General features: G+C 42.2%; 1 protein-coding gene and 1 pseudogene across 3 annotated transcripts in view; both read right to left on the bottom strand.

Annotated features, from left to right (window-relative positions):
• LOC127630198 (arf-GAP with Rho-GAP domain, ANK repeat and PH domain-containing protein 1-like) overlaps positions 1-919 on the bottom strand; it is a 119760-nt gene extending 118841 nt beyond the window's left edge. For 2 of the 3 annotated variants that reach the window (XM_052107669.1, XM_052107670.1), the window contains exon 1: positions 795-903. Coding sequence is in view for 1 of the 3 variants with exons in the window: in XM_052107671.1 (XP_051963631.1) it covers positions 795-814 (20 nt within the window). In the remaining 2 variants the exon portion in view is untranslated. Of the gene's footprint in view, positions 1-794 lie in introns of all 3 variants that reach the window. The other variant, XM_052107671.1, reaches the window with a different exon arrangement.
• A 7157-nt stretch (positions 920-8076) lies between these two features.
• The window catches only part of LOC127630215 (START domain-containing protein 10-like), a 28260-nt pseudogene continuing 16336 nt past the window's right edge, over positions 8077-20000 (bottom strand).

The raw sequence follows: 20000 nt of genomic DNA, 5'->3' as shown, positions 1-20000 counted from the left end.
AGAAAGCATTCAGAGAGACAGACAGACAGACAGAAAGCATTCAGAGAGACAGACAGAGAGACAGACAGACGACATTCAGAGAGACAGACAGAAAGCATTCAGAGAGACAGACAGACAGACAGACAGAAAGCATTCAGAGAGACAGACAGAGAGACAGACAGAGAGACAGACAGACGACATTCAGAGAGACAGACAGAAAGCATTCAGAGAGACAGACAGACAGACAGACAGACAGAAAGCATTCAGAGAGACAGACAGAGAGACAGACAGAGAGACAGACAGACGACATTCAGAGAGACAGACAGAAAGCATTCAGAGAGACAGACAGACAGACAGACAGACAGACAGAAAGCATTCAGAGAGACAGACAGACGACATTCAGAGAGACAGACAGAAAGCATTCAGAGAGACAGACAGAGAGACAGACAGAGAGACAGACAGACGACATTCAGAGAGACAGACAGAAAGCATTCAGAGAGACAGACAGAGAGACAGACAGAGAGACAGACAGACGACATTCAGAGAGACAGACAGAGAGACAGACAGAGAGACAGACAGTTTGAAGTGTTCACTGTTCATGATGTTTAAGAACTTGAGCAACATTTCCAAACAAATTCACAACCACAAACTTCTGTATTACTGACGAGCTTTCATTAGATGATAAGAGACTTTTTAAACTAGCGACGAGCACTTCAACATCCTCACAAATCATTTTACACCATATCTCTGAGGGCATTTTCAAACAAGTACACACAAGACACAATCATGCACAAAAATAATAAAACACACACTACCGTGATGATGTATTTCTCATCGCCCTGTTGCGTTTGTTCCGGATAGTTTTACACACACATTGTGCATGTGTTCCTCACAGCCAGTAAACGCAAATCCACTGAAGCTTCATAAGAAACTTCATACAGCTCCGCGTCACATGAGCATCTGTGAGAAACAAAGTATCCGCTTGATGTGACGCAACGCTTTCTTCGTGCAGGGGGCGCCCGATAGCACACATGAACCGCATTCAGTCTGGGTTTATTATTTTATTATTATTTGTATTTTTTAATAACTCGGTGGATAGTTTGTTGTCTTAAATACACTTTGAAAATTGCCTAATCAATCTCTATAACATTTTTAAATAACAATTATCATCCAGTATTCACAAACAACTATGATTGGTCCATCTTGAGCAGCGCTGAGTAAAGTAACAGCTGTCACGTGACAGTGGTGTCTCCGCGCTTCTGAAGGGCTGTGTCTGGAAGGTGACCCGCCGGCAGTCTCGCGAGAGTCTCATTCGCTGTTACTAAGGTTAGATTAGGGTTAGATTTAGTGGTATGGTTAAGGTTAAGGGTAGGGTTATGTTTAGGGGTAGGTGTAGAGTTTCTGTAGGACTTTAAATCAACACAAATCAACACAATGTGTGAACTGTCAATGTGGCTCTCGCGAGACTTTAGGTAACTGGAGGGTTACCTTCTAAACACGACCCTCCCGAAGCTGCAACGCAGTAGTGCAGATAACTGAGTAATAAAATGCAGCATGTACCAACTCTTAATGGTAGAGGGCGCTATAACTCTATGGGTGAATGCTTTCTGGAGCTCAAAACAGTGATGTGCAACATATGCACCAAATCATAGATTGCAATCATATATATATATATATTGTCCTATAAAGACTACACATTACCAAAAGCACAACTTGAAACAATAGTAACAGAAAAAGTTGTGTTTATTGTAATTTTGCCAAGTTAAGTTGTTATCTCGAGTACACACACACACACACATTATAATATATATATATATATATATCTGTTAATTTATCTTCTCATTATAATTGTAAATGGGTTTATATATGGGTCATGTTTCGGGTCTCGGGCCATCTTTTGTTTTTAAATGCATACACAGTTGTACCCATACTATAATTATTATAATAATATTTTTAAATGTCCCATGCAAATTTTGTCTTAATAGGCCTACCATAGATTTCTGTTTAAAATAAAGTAGGTAACGTTTTATTGTCTGCTGATGAAGTTTAGCCTCCTCTTAGTGTTCTGAGGAGCAGTGGGCAGGGCCAGAAGGGTGGCACGGGGTGGCAGCTGCCACCCTAAAATGAGCTTTGCCAGCCCACTTCCCATCCCAAGTCAGACCCCACCCGCGTCGCACAACAGGTTAACCCGTCTGTGTAGCGCATGGTCCATAACAATGTTCCGGCAACCCCGCTTCCCTTACTCGACTCTTGCCACCCCTTTGCCACCCCAGGAAAAAAAAACCTAGACACTTCTAGTGTAGAATAGCTCAAATATCCACTATGTGATCATGCATTTGGATGTATATATGAGTGTTGGGGGTACCTGAGACATGAGAAGAACAGGAGATAATCTGACCCACGGGTCAAACCGGTACGTGACTGATGCCACCCTGCCCGTACATAGACAATTCAACCACTGCTCAGTTTAAACACTCACAACTTCTAAAATGTTCCCTTGAAGTAAATCACTCACATTAAAACTTATTTGGTGTGCATCAGGGGAAAATGTTAGTCTGTGTAGCGTTATATAGTGTTACAATGTTGCTAAATATATTTATATATTGTACCTAATATTAATGAATGTTCAAAGCCCTTCTAAGACCTTGTAAACAGCTACACAACTGTTTCAGCAGTTGTCACATGTTCATTATCTGCATGTTTAATGAAGCAAGTGTTGAACCCACTTGTGTTTTGTATTTCCTGTGTTTAGCCACTAGTGTGCAATGAAGACTGGAAGTGGTGTAAGGCTTGTGCACGTTGGGACACTCGTAGATTTAATGATGATGTCCCAGTTGTGACAGCTGTTGTAGTTGTTGTCAGAACGATTGTTGTTGATCGTGGAGACCATTATAGCCTCCATAAATGATAAATGATCTTCCTTTTATTAATCATACACTACTAGTTGTTGGAAGTTGTTGAATATATGCAAGTACATTTATTACAATGATTCATTGTGTGAAATAAATTGTAAAAGTTCATTATTTTCACTCATTTACATTTTCAGTGCTTACCACATTAAAATGTTTAACGGTAAAATTATATCGCTGTAAAAAAAGATTTTCTAGACAAGTATTTTTGTCTTGTTTTCCTGTTAAATTATCTAAACTTTCTTAAAACATGATTTATTTACTTGTCGAGCAAAATAGGATAAGATAAATCTGACAACATTTTATGAACTTTAGACTCAAAACAAGAAAAAAAATCTGCCAATGGGGGTTAAACTTCATTTAAAGAGAAAACAACTTTATTTAATAGAATGAATAAAAAACTATTTTTTATTCTATTTTATTCACACACAGTGTGTGTGTGTGTGTGTGTGTGTGTGTGTGTGTGTGTGTGTGAGTGTGTGTGTGTGTGTGTGTGTGTGTGTGTGTGTGTGTGTGTGTGTGTGAGTGTGTGTGTGTGTGTGTGTGTGTGTGTGTGTGTGTAGTGTGTGTGTGTGTGTGTGTGTAGTGTGTGTGTGTGTGTGTGTGTAGTGTGTGTGTGTGTGTAAGTGTGTGTGTGTGTAGAGTGTGTGTGTGTGATGTAGTGTGTGTGTGTGATGTGTGTGTGAGTGTGTGTGTGTGAGTGTGTGTGTGTGATAGTGTGTGTAAGTGTGTGTGTGTGTGTGAGAGTGTGTGTGTGTGTGTGTGTGTGTGTGATAAGTGTGTGTGTGTGTGTGTGAGATGTATGTGATGTGTGTGTGTGTGTATGTGATGTGTGTGTGTGTGTAGTGTGTGTGTGTGTGAATGTGTGTGTGTGAGTGTGTGTAAGTGTGTGTATGTAGTGTGTGTGTGTAAGTGTGTGTGTGTGTGTGTATGTATGTATGTAATGTATATGTATATGTATAGTATATATGTATGTAATATGTATGTATGTAATATGTAGTATGTATGTATGTAAGTATGTATGTATGTATATGTATATATGTATGTAATGTATGTATGTAATATGTATATGTGTAAGTAATATGTATATGTATGTAATATGTATGTGTATGTAGTATGTAATATGTATGTAGTAATATGTAGTAGTGTATGTATGTATGTATGTAGTATGTATGTATAGTATGTAATATGTATGTAATGTATGTATGTAGTATGTGTGTATGTATATGTATGTATATGTGTAATATGTATGTAATATGTATATGTATGTATGTAGTATGTAATGTATGTATGTGAATATGTGTATGTATGTAATATGTATGTAAGTATGTATATGTAGTATGTATGTATATGTGTATGTAATATGTATGTGTATGTAATATGTATAGTATGTATATGTATGTATATGTAATGTATGTAATATATATATGTAAGTAATATGTATGTATATGTAAGTATGTATGTATGTAATATGTATATGTATGTATATGTATGTAATATGTAATAGTATGTATGTATGTAGTATGTATAATATGTATGTGTAATGTGTAATATGTAGTATGTATATGTAAGTGTATGTATGTATATGTAAGATGTATATGTATGTAAGTATGTATGTAATGTGTATAGTATGTAGTATGTATGTAATATGTGTGTATGTAAGTATGTGTAGTATGTAGTGTATGTATGTATGTATGTATGTGTATAGTATGTAGTATGTAAGTATATATGTAAGTATGTATATGTAAGTATGTATATGTGTAATATGTATGTGTGTAGTATGTATGTAGTAGTATGTATGTAATATGTGTGTATGTAAGTATGTATATGTAAGTATGTATGTATGTATGTATGTAAGTATGTATGTAAGTATGTATGTGTAAGTAGTATGTGTAAGTAGTATGTGTAATGTGTAATATGTAGTAGTATGTATGTAATGTGTGTAGTATGTAATATGTAAGTAGTATGTATAGTAATGTGTATGTGTAAGTATGTGTGTGAGTGATGTGTGTGTGAGTGTGTGTGTGTAGTGTGTGTGAGTGTGTGTGTGTGTGTGTGTGTGTGAGTGTGTGTGTGTGTGAGTGTGTGTGTGAGTGTGTGTGTGTGTGTGTGTGTGTGTGTGTGTGTGTGTGAGTGTGTGTGTGTGTGAGTGTGTGTGTGAGTGTGTGTGTGTGTGTGTGTGTGTGAGTGAGTGTGTGTGAGTGTGTGTGTGAGTGTGTGTGTGAGTGAGTGTGTCACCATCATTGTGTCCTTGAGTAAGACACTTAACTCCAGGTTGCTCCGGGGGGATTGTCCCTGTAATAAGTGCACTGTAAGTCGCTTTGGATAAAAGCATCTGATAAATGCATGAATGTAGGTCATGTGTGAACAGAACCATTGATGAAATCCGATAAATCCACTCTGGAAATTTCCCAGAATGAGAAGCTGTAATATTCCCACATAGCTTCAGTTTGATGTGTGAACAAAGCTGTTGGATTAACCATTTGAGCACGTCCTGCTTTGGGACAATCACAACGTTCAGACGGATTTGAAAGTTTGAAAGGGGTTAAATTGGGCGGAACAGTCGAGATAGCGTTCCGCATCTCCGATTCAAAAGATTGATATTTTTGGCATGATAATTGACAAATATAAAAGTTATTATTGAATATTCCACTTTCTTTTTAAATACTAAAATATAGAAATTCTTTGAGATTTCAGAATATACATTAACTCCAGTAAAACCAGTGTGATCTACATATCACATAATATACAATTAATATATCTAATGTGAGAATTACTTTTACTCATAACCGCTCAATACAACTTCAGAAGTGATGAAAGTATCTTTTCTTTTCAATTACACAACATTAATTCTTCTTTACTGTGTGTTTAAGAGGAATTATTGGACTGACTCTCATGAACTGTTGATATGTGAGGAACTGTCAGCTGATCAAATGTCACAATTTACTCTTTCAAGCCCTAATTAGAATAATTTATGCAGGAACTTTTGCTCTTGTCACACCCCCTTTAAACAGTAGAACCTTTGATTTACATAATTTATGTTTGTTACATCTGTCATGTGTGTTTTGAACAGGTGTGTGTGTTTGTTTGTGAGTGCGAGTGTGTGTTTGTTTGTGAGAGTGTGTGTGAGAGTGCTACAGTGTGTACGTGTGTGTGCGACAGTGTGTGTGTGAGTGCTACAGTGTGTACGTGTGTGCGACAGTGTGTGTGTGTGAGTGCTACAGTGTGTATGTGTGTGTGTGTGTGTGAGTGCGACAGTGTGTGTGTGTGTGCTACAGTGTGTATGTGTGTGTGAGAGAGTGTGTGACAGTGTGTGTGAGTGCTACAGTGTGTACGTGCGACAGTGTGTATGTGTGTGTGAGAGAGTGTGTGACAGTGTGTGTGAGTGCTACAGTGTGTATGTGTGTGTGACAGTGTGTGTGTGTGCGACAGTGTGTATGTGTGTGTGACAGTGCTACAGTGTGTATGTGTGTGTGTGTATGTGTGTGAGTGCGACTGTGTGTATGTGTGTGTGAGAGAGTGTGTGACAGTGTGTGTGAGTGCTACAGTGTGTACGTGTGTGTGTGTGAGTGCTACAGTGTGTGTGTGACAGTGTGTATGTGTGTGTGTGTGTGTGAGTGCTATAGTGTCTGTGTGAGAGTGTGTGTGTGTGTGAATGAGAGTGTGTGACAGTGTGTGTGTGTGTGTAAGACAGTGTGTGTGTGTGACTGTGTGTGTGTGAGTGAGTGTATGTGTGAGAGTGTGACAGTGTGTGTGTGTAAGACAGTGTGTGTGTGTGAGTGAGTGTATGTGCGAGAGTGCGTGACAGTGTGTGTGTGTAAGACAGTGTGTGTGTGTGACTGTGTGTGTGAGAGTGAGTGTATGTGTGAGAGTGTGTGACTGTGTGTGTGAGAGTGAGTGTATGTGTGTGAGTGTGTGTAAGACAGTGTGTGTGTGTGACTGTGTGTGTGTGAGTGAGTGTATGTGTGAGAGTGTGTGACAGTGTGTGTGTGTAAGACAGTGTGTGTGTGTGAGTGAGTGTATGTGTGAGAGTGTGTGACAGTGTGTGTGTGTGACTGTGTGTGTGAGAGTGAGTGTATGTGTGAGAGTGTGTGACAGTGTGTGAGAGAGTATGTGTGTGTGTGTAAGACAGTGTGTGTGTGTGACTGTGTGTGTGAGAGTGAGTGTATGTGTGTGAGTGTATGTGTGAGAGTGTGTGACAGTGTGTGTGTGTAAGACAGTGTGTGTGTGTGTGACTGTGTGTGTGAGAGTGAGTGTATGTGTGAGAGTGTGTGACAGTGTGTGAGAGAGTATGTGTGTGTGACTGTGTGTGTGAGAGTGAGTGTATGTGACTGTGTGTGTGAGAGTGAGTGTATGTGTGTGAGTGAGTGTATGTGTGAGAGTGTGTGACAGTGTGTGAGAGAGTATGTGTGTGTGTGTAAGACAGTGTGTGTGTGTGACTGTGTGTGTGAGAGTGAGTGTATGTGTGTGAGTGTGTGTAAGACAGTGTGTGAGAGAGTATGTGTGTGTGTGTAAGACAGTGTGTGTGTGTGACTGTGTGTGTGAGAGTGAGTGTATGTGTGTGAGTGTATGTGTGAGAGTGTGTGACAGTGTGTGTGTGTAAGACAGTGTGTGTGTGTGTGACTGTGTGTGTGAGAGTGAGTGTATGTGTGAGAGTGTGTGACAGTGTGTGAGAGAGTATGTGTGTGTGTGTGTAAGACAGTGTGTGTGTGTGACTGTGTGTGTGAGAGTGAGTGTATGTGTGTGAGTGAGTGTATGTGTGAGAGTGTGTGACAGTGTGTGAGAGAGTATGTGTGTGTGTGTAAGACAGTGTGTGTGTGTGACTGTGTGTGTGAGAGTGAGTGTATGTGTGTGAGTGTGTGTAAGACAGTGTGTGAGAGAGTATGTGTGTGTGTGTAAGACAGTGTGTGTGTGTGACTGTGTGTGTGAGAGTGAGTGTATGTGTGTGAGTGAGTGTATGTGTGAGAGTGTGTGACAGTGTGTGTGTGTAAGACAGTGTGTGTGTGTGTGACTGTGTGTGTGAGAGTGAGTGTATGTGTGAGAGTGTGTGACAGTGTGTGAGCGAGTATGTGTGTGTGTGTGTAAGACAGTGTGTGTGTGTGACTGTGTGTGTGAGAGTGAGTGTATGTGTGTGAGTGAGTGTATGTGTGAGAGTGTGTGACAGTGTGTGAGAGAGTATGTGTGTGTGTGTAAGACAGTGTGTGTGTGTGACTGTGTGTGTGAGAGTGAGTGTGACAGTGTGTGTGTGTAAGACAGTGTGTGTGTGTGACTGTGTGTGTGAGAGTGAGTGTATGTGTGTGAGTGTGTGTAAGACAGTGTGTGAGAGAGTATGTGTGTGTGTGTCTGTGTGCACAGGTTCTGAATTAGCCCATCAGTATTGCTGCTTCACAGCCGAACACAAAACTGCAATCAATCTCACTCTAAACACTCTTATTCCTCTGCAATGTAAGAACACTTTGATGCAAAAGACATATAAATTATTCAGACCCAAAGGAGAATTATATTCATTCTGGGGGCCGCTGGGCTAGTCATTGAGGCACAGGTGCGTCCCAAACGGCACACTTCTAGCAGTATGTGAACCCAGCAAATGAAGAGTACTTCAAGTCCCCGGATGAATCGTTGGACACATCGTGCACTCGGCGCTCGCGGCTTGCTGTACATAGAGGAAGGGGCGGAGTTACCTGGCTGTGATGCTGGTTGTAAATAATGAAAAATGTAGCAGATGGTGAAACTTGAGTGAAGACAGCAGCTTATAAACATGAGATGAATGCTTCACCTCAGGCGGTGTGAATATGAACGTTTGTTTGATACATCACATGCGCTTCAATCGTCACTTCCGCCAGCTGTTAAACAGCGAGCAAATGTATAGTGTGTCGTTTGGGACACAGCTACACACAAAACACAAACTTTAGTAATGAACACAAAGACACAAGCCAGAACTCCAAAAACACAGGCAGGAAATATTTTTATTATTCTTCATTTCTACATGCATTCATCATGAACTCTAATGTCGTACAGCAGCGCCCTCTGTGTGTCTGGAGACAAACTGCATGCTTACATAAAAGGTCAGGGGTCAATCCGTCAAGCAGGAAATCATCTTTTCATTTACCTCTACATAACTTCAATCTCACAATCTGAATTTAGCTCTTAAATGTGCTGATCTGACAGGAAAAAGAGGTGCGTGTGTGTGTGTGAGTGAATGTGTGAGTGTGTGTGTGAGTGAATGAATGAATGTGTGTGTGTGTGTGTGTGTGAGAGTGAATGAATGTGTGTGTGTGTGAATGTGTGTGTGAGAGTGAATGAATGTGTGTGTGAGTGAATGAATGTGTGTGTGAGAGTGAATGAATGTGTGTGTGAGTGAATGAATGTGTGTGTGTGTGTGAGAGTAAATGAATGTGTGTGTGTGTGTGTGAGTTAGTGAATGTGTGTGTGAGTGAATGTGCGTGCGTGTGTGTGCGTGCGTGTGCGTAGTGTATTTTAAGGGCTATAAACTGGTCACATGTATGTTTGTGTCTTGTGATTAATTAACTCTAGATTTGACCGTGTGTGTGTGTGTGCGTGTGTGTGTGTGTGTGTGTGTGTTATTTGTTTGTATGACAGTTGGGTGCGTCTTCATCGCTGTGTTCGGACGCTCGTCTCTGCTCTCGCTCAGCGTGCTCTCGTCGATGTTCTCCAGGGAATCGGCGTGTTGGATGGAGAGCTCAGACAGAGGGATGCTGGACAGAGGGTTCTGCTCCGGGAACAACCACGGCTTAAAACCTGGACTGTGCTTCTGCTTCCACTCAGCATACCGAAGACACGCTTTACTGATGCGCTTCATCGCCTGACAGACACAGACAGAAACAGGCGTGAAGGTCAAAGGTCAATGTGTGTTACAGACCGAAGATTAACCTTTCACCCTCTTTAATTAAAGAAATATTCCATGTTCAAATCAAGTTAAGCTCTGTGGCATCCACGACATCGGTTGCATCATTTTAACTTAAAAAATAAAAATCTTACATATTTGTACTGTATATAATAGAACATCACAAATTCATATCATGCATATCATGTTGGGCAATCCCACGGAAATGTCAAACGCATCATGGAAAAAAGTTATCAAAGGAACAAAACGCCCTTGTAAGTGCTACTGTATAGTACTGTAATGATTATGGAATATACCGATCAGACCGCTAGAGGCGCCACTTGCTTACACTGTGCTGACCGAATCACTGATTGCAGCTCATTTTAAAGCTTTCAAGGTTTAGTAATCGCACAACACAATATTGCGATTATTCCGAGTCTTAATGGATACCATACCAATGTCTAAGAAGTCCACTGAGACAGGGCAGAGGGCGGGGCCGTGATTATACACATCCGGTCGCTTATCCGGCTAATTCAGGGATAAAGGCCGACTGTGGATGGTGGTGCAAGAGAGAGAGATCGTCTGCGGGCAGCTGACCGTCATGTTTGTGTATTTTGTTCAGTTTTATGTTAAAACTATTATTTATATTGTCAATATCTCACCTCCTCCTTTCCCTTATATTCCCCTTACACTGGTACCGGAACCCGGGAAGGAGTTGGGATACGCCGTAGTAGATATCTCACCACTACCATCCACCCAAACGGAGGAGCCCGGCCGCCTGGAAGCGGAGGAATGGCTGCCGACAGCGAGGGCAGAAGGGGCTCTTAACCGACCACCTGGAGTGGTCAGGGCCTCTGCCAGGGGTGGAGGAGTCCCCTACCGGCCGCTGAAACGCGCTGGGGTCTGAGACCGCTGACCACGAGCGGGGAGGTTCTCGCTGCCGGGGAGGGGCAGGGGAGACCCCTTCTGTTCCCCGAGAATGCGCCGGGGCGTTCCGTCCGCCAGGGGCTGGAGGACTGCCTCCGATCCGCTCGGAGAGGCATGGCTGTTGTCCATTAGAGCATGGAGGAGTGGCCGAGGAACAAGCTACGGCGTATCGGAGAACTGGCGAGTAAGTGTTTTTTTAATTCATCTCTCTCTCTCTCCTCTCTCGCCCACTGCCACTCCGCATTGGCCTTTTCCCTCTCTTTTAAACACTGTTAAAGGAAGTACCCCCCCCCCATATTTTCATTATTTTGTTTTTCTCCCCTTGTCCCCTCCCAGATTCAGAAAGGCGGGGATGACCTGTTGGCAGACGGGGCTTAAGGCACGCCCTCCCCCAGGGAAAAGGGGGGGGTGTACGTCATGCCGGGGCCAGAGAGAATGAGGGAGTAATGTGACAGGGCGGGGCCATCAGGCTAATCAAGCCTCCAAGAGGGATAAAGGCCGACTGCGGATGGTGGTGCGAGAGAGAGAGATCGTCTACGGGCAGCTGACCGTCATGTTTGTGTCTTTTGTTCAGTTTTATATTAAAACTATTATTTATATTGTCAAGCGGTTCTCGCCTCCTCCTTTCCCTTATATCCCTTTACATCCACGTTTGCTGGTTTCAAAGCGTTTTGGATGGCTTGACCTCATCACGTTTAGGTACATGCCGCTTTCACAACTGTCACGTTAATCATTAATGGTCTGCACTTATATAGCGCCTTTTTAAGCCATAACGGTATTCAAAGCGCTTTAAACTGTGACACATTTACCCATTCACACACACATTCACACACCAATGATGTCAGAGCTGCATGTAAGGCGCTAGCCTGCCATTGGGAGCAACTTGGGGTTCAGTGTCTTGCCCAAGGACACTTCGGCATGTGGAGTCATGTGGGCCGGGAATCAAACCACTAACCCTGTGATTAGCAGCCGACCCGCTCTACCACTGTGTCCACGTGTCCCATAGACTTCCGTTACAAGTGTGTTTATTCCTTTCTGTTTACAATCTTATTTTGTGGACACAGACAGCAGGTCACAGATACTGAACATGCAGCTGACGTTATATAAACCTGGAACATTCTTCAGTCACGCGCACACATTTAAACACACAGCGTGTGTATTTCAGACTTCAGACGGAAGATCTGTCTCACTAGCGTTCTCTGCTGTAACCTCTTCAATCATTTCAGGGGATACATTACAATAACATCAATGACACTTTCTGTGACTCAACATGACTTCAAAGATTCTTTGTGTTTATGGTAAAGATCGATGGCATGTTTAATATTGATCCATTATTCCGGTGAAATCTGACGACCTCCTTCAGCACACACACAAGAATTCCTCTTTAATTACGTTTCATGCTGTTAGAAATGAAGGACGCACGGAGAGACAGACAAATAAGGAGGAGAGAGCAGAATAATCCAGAATAAACAAGAGTGCACTTCACTCACTTTGGGTGCCAGAAAGTGGGAAGACTTGTTAACAACCCACTTTGGAAGAGAACCTGGAACGAGAGTTGAGAAAGAACATTTAGTTTGATTTAATGGGGAATCTTCACTGTAATAAAGCTGACAGGTGTGTGTGTGTGTGTGTGTGTGTGTGTGTGTGTGTGTGTGTGTGTGTGTGTATGAGAGTGAGTGTGTGTGTGTGTGTGTGTGTGTGTGTATGAGAGTGAGTGTGTGTGTGTGTGTATGAGAGTGAGTGTGTGTGTGTGTGTATGAGAGTGAGTGTGTGTGTGTGTGAGTGTGTATGAGAGTGAGTGAGTGTGTGTGTGTGTGAGTGTGTATGAGAGTGAGTGAGTGTGTGTGTGTGTGTATGAGAGTGTGTGAGTGTGTGTGTGTATGAGAGTGAGTGAGTGTGTGTGTGTGTGTGAGAGTGAGTGTGTGTGTGCGTGTGTGTGAGTGTATGAGAGTGAGTGTGTGTGTGTGTGTGTATGAGAGTGTGTGTGTGTGTGTGTGTGTATGAGAGTGTGTGTGTGTGTGTGTGTATGAGAGTGAGTGAGTGTGTGTGTGTGTATGAGAGTGTGTGTGTGTGTGTGTGTATGAGAGTGAGTGAGTGTGTGTGTGTGTGTGAGAGTGAGTGTGTGTGTGCGTGTGTGTGAGTGTATGAGAGTGAGTGTGTGTGTGAGTGTATGAGAGTGAGTGAGTGTGTGTGTGTGTGTGTGTATGAGAGTGAGTGTGTGTGAGTGAGTGAGTGTGTGTGTGTGAGTGTGTATGAGAGTGAGTGTGTGTGTGTGTATGAGAGTGAGTGTGTGTGTGTGTGTGTATGAGAGTGAGTGTGTGTGTGTGTGTGTGAGTGTATGAGAGTGAGTGTGTGTGTGTGTGTGTGCGTGTGTGAGTGTATGAGAGTGTGTGTGTGTGCGTGTGTGAGTGTATGAGAGTGTGTGTGTGTGTATGTTTGTGTATGAGAGTGAGTGTGTGTGTGTGTATGAGAGTGAGTGTGTGTGTGTGTATGAGAGTGAGTGTGTGTGTATGTTTGTGTATGAGAGTGAGTGTGTGTGTGTGTGTGTGTGAGAGAGTGAGTGTGTGTGTGTGTGTGTGTGTGTGAGAGAGTGAGTGTGTGTGTGTGTGTATGAGAGTGAGTGTGTGTGTGTGTGTGTGTATGAGAGTGAGTGTGTGTGTGTGTGTGTATGAGAGTGAGTGTGTGTGTGTGTGTGTATGTTTGTGTATGAGAGTGAGTGTGTGTGTGTGTGTGTGTGTGTGTGTGTGAGAGAGTGAGTGTGTGTGTGTGTGTGTATGAGAGTGAGTGTGTGTGTGTGTGTGTATGAGAGTGAGTGTGTGTGTGTGTGTGTGTATGAGAGTGAGTGTGTGTGTGTATGAGAGTGAGTGTGTGTGTGCGTGTGTGAGTGTATGAGAGTGAGTGTGTGTGCGTGTGTGAGTGTATGAGAGTGTGTGTGTGTGCGTGTGTGAGTGTATGAGAGTGTGTGTATGTTTGTGTATGAGAGTGAGTGTGTGTGTGTGTGTGTGAGAGAGTGAGTGTGTTTGTGTGTGTATGAGAGTGAGTGTGTGTGTGCGTGTGTGTGTGTGTGTGTCACCTCTCGGGTCCACCTGTGCAAGGTATGTTAGTGTGCAGCTAGTCGGGCTGGTCCGTTGGATCAGGTATCCCGTCTGAATGGAGACCGCTCGCACTAGGTCTTTCTTAGGAGGATATTTCTGAAACAGGAAATACAGTCAAACACAACTTAAATAGAGATCTTAGGATAAACAATACTTCAGAGTTACTGTTTAAACCAGAAGTTTAAATAAGTTTCATTTCAGAACTCGCTGATAAAACTTCACAGAAATGGACAGAGTTTGGGTATTTTTTGCTCAATTTACACCCACATACACACACACACACACACACACACACACACACACACACACACACACACACCACCACTATATATAAGGGAAGTCAACTTTACTGGCTCAATCAGTCTCGTTCTACATCCCCAATTATCTCAATTACACTCTGGCCTTGTTCCTACTGTGTGTGTGTGTGTGTGTGTGTGTGTGTGTGACAGACAGAGGTGGAGGTACATCTCTCTCTGTTGTGTGTGAGACAGAATAGTATGGAGTGTAGTATATTCAAGTGACTTTAAACATCAACCTATAGATTCCAGAGTGTGCGTGCACAAAACACACACACACACACACACACACACACACACACACACACACACACACACACACACACAGCTGTCAACCTCTAGTCTCTCTCTTTTAATGTATGCTGGTGACTCTCCTTAAGTCAGTGGTTCTCAAAAATGTGGGGCGCACCCCGTAGGAGGGGTGAAGAGGTATTGTAAGGGGGGCACGGAAGACTGACCCGTTCTCAAATCCCTTCACACACATTCAACAAAATTAGTGACAATACACGCAAGAACTAATGTGCGCCATTTCTTCTCTTCTGCCTTTTTCTCCTGCTTTGTTTAAACTTTCGCCGGCACCACAGTGCAGCTTTCCAAACCCAGAGTCAGGTGTGCTCACTGCTGCGCTCATGTCAACAAAGAAGTCTCGTGGATGTTTTTCTTCTTTCAAAGGGGGCATGACCAAAAAGAAATTGAGAACCACAGACGAAAACGTAACGCATCTGTGAAGAATGTGCTAATGACGGTACTGATCAGAAACCGTACAAAACATCATTAAACATCAGAAGATTGTTACAGATTCCGGTTCTGTCATTAAACATACAAACACGACAATAAACCTTATTCACTGTATCTGTTGATTATCCATGCTGTGTGATTACAATGATATCTTGTGTCTTTTGTTTTTATCAAAAACTGACTGTAAGGAACAGAAAGGATATTAGAAGAGACATTATTCAATGAAAAATGTTTGTGTGGATCTCGTCTTAGGACACACATTACACACATATTCTTTTCACATAGCCCCTGAAACCTGCAATCGTACTGACTACTTAATACTACTGAAACCTGAACAAGCAATACTACTGACCACTGAACACTGAACGAACAACACTACTGACCACTGAACGAACAACACTACTGACCACTGAACGAACAACACTACTGACCACTGAATGAACAACACTACTGACCACTGAACAAATAATACTGCTCACCACTGAACAAACAACACTACTGATAACTGAACGAACAACACTACTGACCACTGAACAAGCAATACTACTGACCACTGAACAAGCAATACTACTGACCACTGAACGAACAACACTACTGACCACTGAACGAGCAATACTACTGACCACTGAATGAACAACACTACTGACCACTGAACGAACAACACTACTGACCACTGAACGAACAACACTACTGACCACTGAACGAGCAATACTACTGACCACTGAATGAACAACACTACTGACAACTGAAAAAATAATACTGCTCACCACTGAACAAACACTACTGATAACTAAAACAATACTACTGACCACTGAACAAACAATACTACTGACCACTGAATGAACAACACTACTGACCACTGAATGAACAACACTACTGACCACTGAACGAACAACACTACTGACCACTGAATGAACAACACTACTGACCACTGAACAAGCAATACTACTGACCACTGAACAAGCAATACTACTGACCACTGAACGAACAACACTACTGACCACTGAAGGAACAACACTACTGACCACTGAACAAGCAATACTACTGACCACTGAGCGAGCAATACTACTGACCACTGAACGAGCAATACTACTGACCACTGAATGAACAACACTACTGACCACTGAACAAGCAATACTACTGACCACTGAACGAACAACACTACTGACCACTGAATGAAAAACACTACTGACCACTGAACAAGCAATACTACTGACCACTGAGCGAACAACACTACTGACCACTGAATGAACAACACTACTGACCACTGAACAAATAATACTGCTCACCACTGAACAAACAACACTACTGATAACTAAAACAATACTACTGACCACTGAACAAACAATACTAATGACCACTGAACGAACAACACTACTGACCACTGAACGAACAACACTACTGACCACTGAACGAACAACACTACTGACCACTGAACGAACAACACTACTGACCACTGAACAAGCAATACTACTGACCACTGAATGAAAAACACTACTGACAGCTGAACAAGCAATACTACTGACCACTGAACGAACAACACTACTGACCACTGAACGAACAACACTACTGACCACTGAACGAACAACACTACTGACCACTGAACGAACACTACTACTGACCACTGAACAAACAATACTACTGCCCACTGAACAAACAACACTACTGACCACTGAAAAAAATAATACTGCTCACCACTGAACAAACAACACTACTGACCACTGAATGAACAACTCTACTGACCACTGAATGAACAACACTACTGAGCACTGAACAAACAACACTACTGACCACTGAACAAACAATACTACTGAGCACTGAACAAACAATACTACTGAGCACTGAACAAACAACACTACAGACCACTGAAAAAATAATACTGCTCACCACTGAACAAACAACACTACTGACCACTGAACAAGCAAGACTTCTGACCACTGAACGAACAACACTACTGACCACTGAACGAACAACACTACTGACCACTGAACAAATAATACTGCTCACCACTGAACAAACAACACTACTGATAACTGAACAAACAACACTACTGACCACTGAACAAACAACACTACTGACCAGAATGAACAACACTACTGACCACTGAACGAGCAATACTACTGACCACTGAATGAACAACACTACTGACAACTGAAAAAATAATACTGCTCACCACTGAACAAACACTACTGATAACTAAAACAATACTACTGAACACTGAACAAACAATACTACTAACCACTGAACAAACAACACTACTGACCACTGAATGAACAACACTACTGACCACTGAACGAACAACACTACTGACCACTGAACAAGCAACACTACTGACCACTGAAGGAACAACACTACTGACCACTGAACAAGCAATACTATTGACCACTGAACGAACAACACTACTGACCACTGAATGAACAACACTACTGACCACTGAACGAGCAATACTACTGACCACTGAATGAACAACACTACTGACAACTGAAAAAATAATACTGCTCACCACTGAACAAACACTACTGATAACTAAAACAATACTACTGACCACTGAACAAACAACACTACTGACCACTGAATGAACAACACTACTGACCACTGAATGAACAACACTACTGACCACTGAACGAACAACACTACTGACCACTGAATGAACAACACTACTGACCACTGAACAAGCAATACTACTGACCACTGAACAAGCAATACTACTGACCACTGAACGAACAACACTACTGACCACTGAAGGAACAACACTACTGACCACTGAACAAGCAATACTACTGACCACTGAACGAGCAATACTACTGACCACTGAACGAGCAATACTACTGACCACTGAATGAACAACACTACTGACCACTGAACAAGCAATACTACTGACCACTGAACGAACAACACTACTGACCACTGAATGAAAAACACTACTGACCACTGAACAAGCAATACTACTGACCACTGAACGAACAACACTACTGACCACTGAATGAACAACACTACTGACCACTGAACAAATAATACTGCTCACCACTGAACAAACAACACTACTGATAACTAAAACAATACTACTGACCACTGAACAAACAATACTAATGACCACTGAACGAACAACACTACTGACCACTGAATGAACAACACTACTGACCACTGAACGAACAACACTACTGACCACTGAACGAACAACACTACTGACCACTGAACAAGCAATACTACTGACCACTGAATGAACAACACTACTGACAGCTGAACAAGCAATACTACTGACCACTGAACGAACAACACTACTGACCACTGAACGAACAACACTACTGACCACTGAACGAACAACACTACTGACCACTGAATGAACAACACTACTGACCACTGAACGAACACTACTACTGACCACTGAACAAACAATACTACTGCCCACTGAACAAACAACACTACTGACCACTGAAAAAAATAATACTGCTCACCACTGAACAAACAACACTACTGACCACTGAATGAACAACACTACTGACCACTGAATGAACAACACTACTGAGCACTGAACAAACAACACTACTGACCACTGAACAAACAATACTACTGAGCACTGAACAAACAATACTACTGAGCACTGAACAAACAACACTACTGACCACTGAAAAAATAATACTGCTCACCACTGAACAAACAACACTACTGACCACTGAACAAGCAAGACTTCTGACCACTGAACGAACAACACTACTGACCACTGAACGAACAACACTACTGACCACTGAACGAACAACACTACTGACCACTGAACAAATAATACTGCTCACCACTGAACAAACAACACTACTGATAACTGAACAAACAACACTACTGACCACTGAACAAACAACACTACTGACCAGAATGAACAACACTACTGACCACTGAACGAGCAATACTACTGACCACTGAATGAACAACACTACTGACAACTGAAAAAATAATACTGCTCACCACTGAACAAACACTACTGATAACTAAAACAATACTACTGAACACTGAACAAACAATACTACTAACCACTGAACAAACAACACTACTGACCACTGAATGAACAACACTACTGACCACTGAACGAACAACACTACTGACCACTGAACAAGCAACAGTACTGACCACTGAAGGAACAACACTACTGACCACTGAACAAGCAATACTACTGACCACTGAACGAACAACACTACTGACCACTGAAGGAACAACACTACTGACCACTGAACAAGCAATACTACTGACCACTGAACGAGCAATACTACTGACCACTGAATGAACAACACTACTGACAACTGAAAAAATAATACTGCTCACCACTGAACAAACAACACTACTGATAACTAAAACAATACTACTGACCACTGAACAAACAATACTACTGACCACTGAACGAACAACACTACTGACCACTGAATGAAAAACACTACTGACCACTGAACAAGCAATACTACTGACCACTGAACGAACAACACTACTGACCGCTGAATGAACAACACTACTGACAGCTGAAAAAATAATACTGCTCACCACTGAACAAACAACACTACTGATAATTAAACAATACTACTGACCACTGAACAAACAATACTACTGACCACTGAACAAACAATACTACTGACCACTGAACAAACAACACTACTGACCACTGAACAAACAATACTACTGACCACTGAACAAACAACACTACTGACCACTGAACAAACAACACTACTGACCACTGAACAAACAACACTACTGACCACTGAACAAACAACACTACTGAGCACTGAACAAACAATACTACTGACCACTGAACAAACAACACTACTGACCACTGAACAAACAACACTACTGAGCACTGAACAAGCAATACTACTGACCACTGAACGAACAACACTACTGACCACTGAATGAACAACACTACTGACAGCTGAAAAAATAATACTGCTCACCACTGAACGAACAACACTACTGATAATTAAACAATACTACTGACCACTGAACAAACAATACTACTGACCACTGAACAAACAACACTACTGACCACTGAACAAACAACACTACTGACCACTGAACAAACAACACTACTGACCACTGAACAAACAATACTACTGAAGCAATCAAATTGGCCCGGTTGCTAGGGAGGGTAGAGTCACGTGGGGTAACCTCCTCGTGGTCACTATAATGTGGTTCCTGCTCTTGGTGGGGCGTGTGGTGAGTTGTGCGTGGATGCCGC

Source organism: Xyrauchen texanus, chromosome 36 (genome assembly GCF_025860055.1).
Source record: "Xyrauchen texanus isolate HMW12.3.18 chromosome 36, RBS_HiC_50CHRs, whole genome shotgun sequence".
In the NCBI taxonomy this organism is placed as follows: Eukaryota; Metazoa; Chordata; class Actinopteri; order Cypriniformes; family Catostomidae; genus Xyrauchen; species Xyrauchen texanus.
Note: the sequence above shows the minus strand (reverse complement) of the source record. Positions and strands in the feature narration are given on the sequence as shown.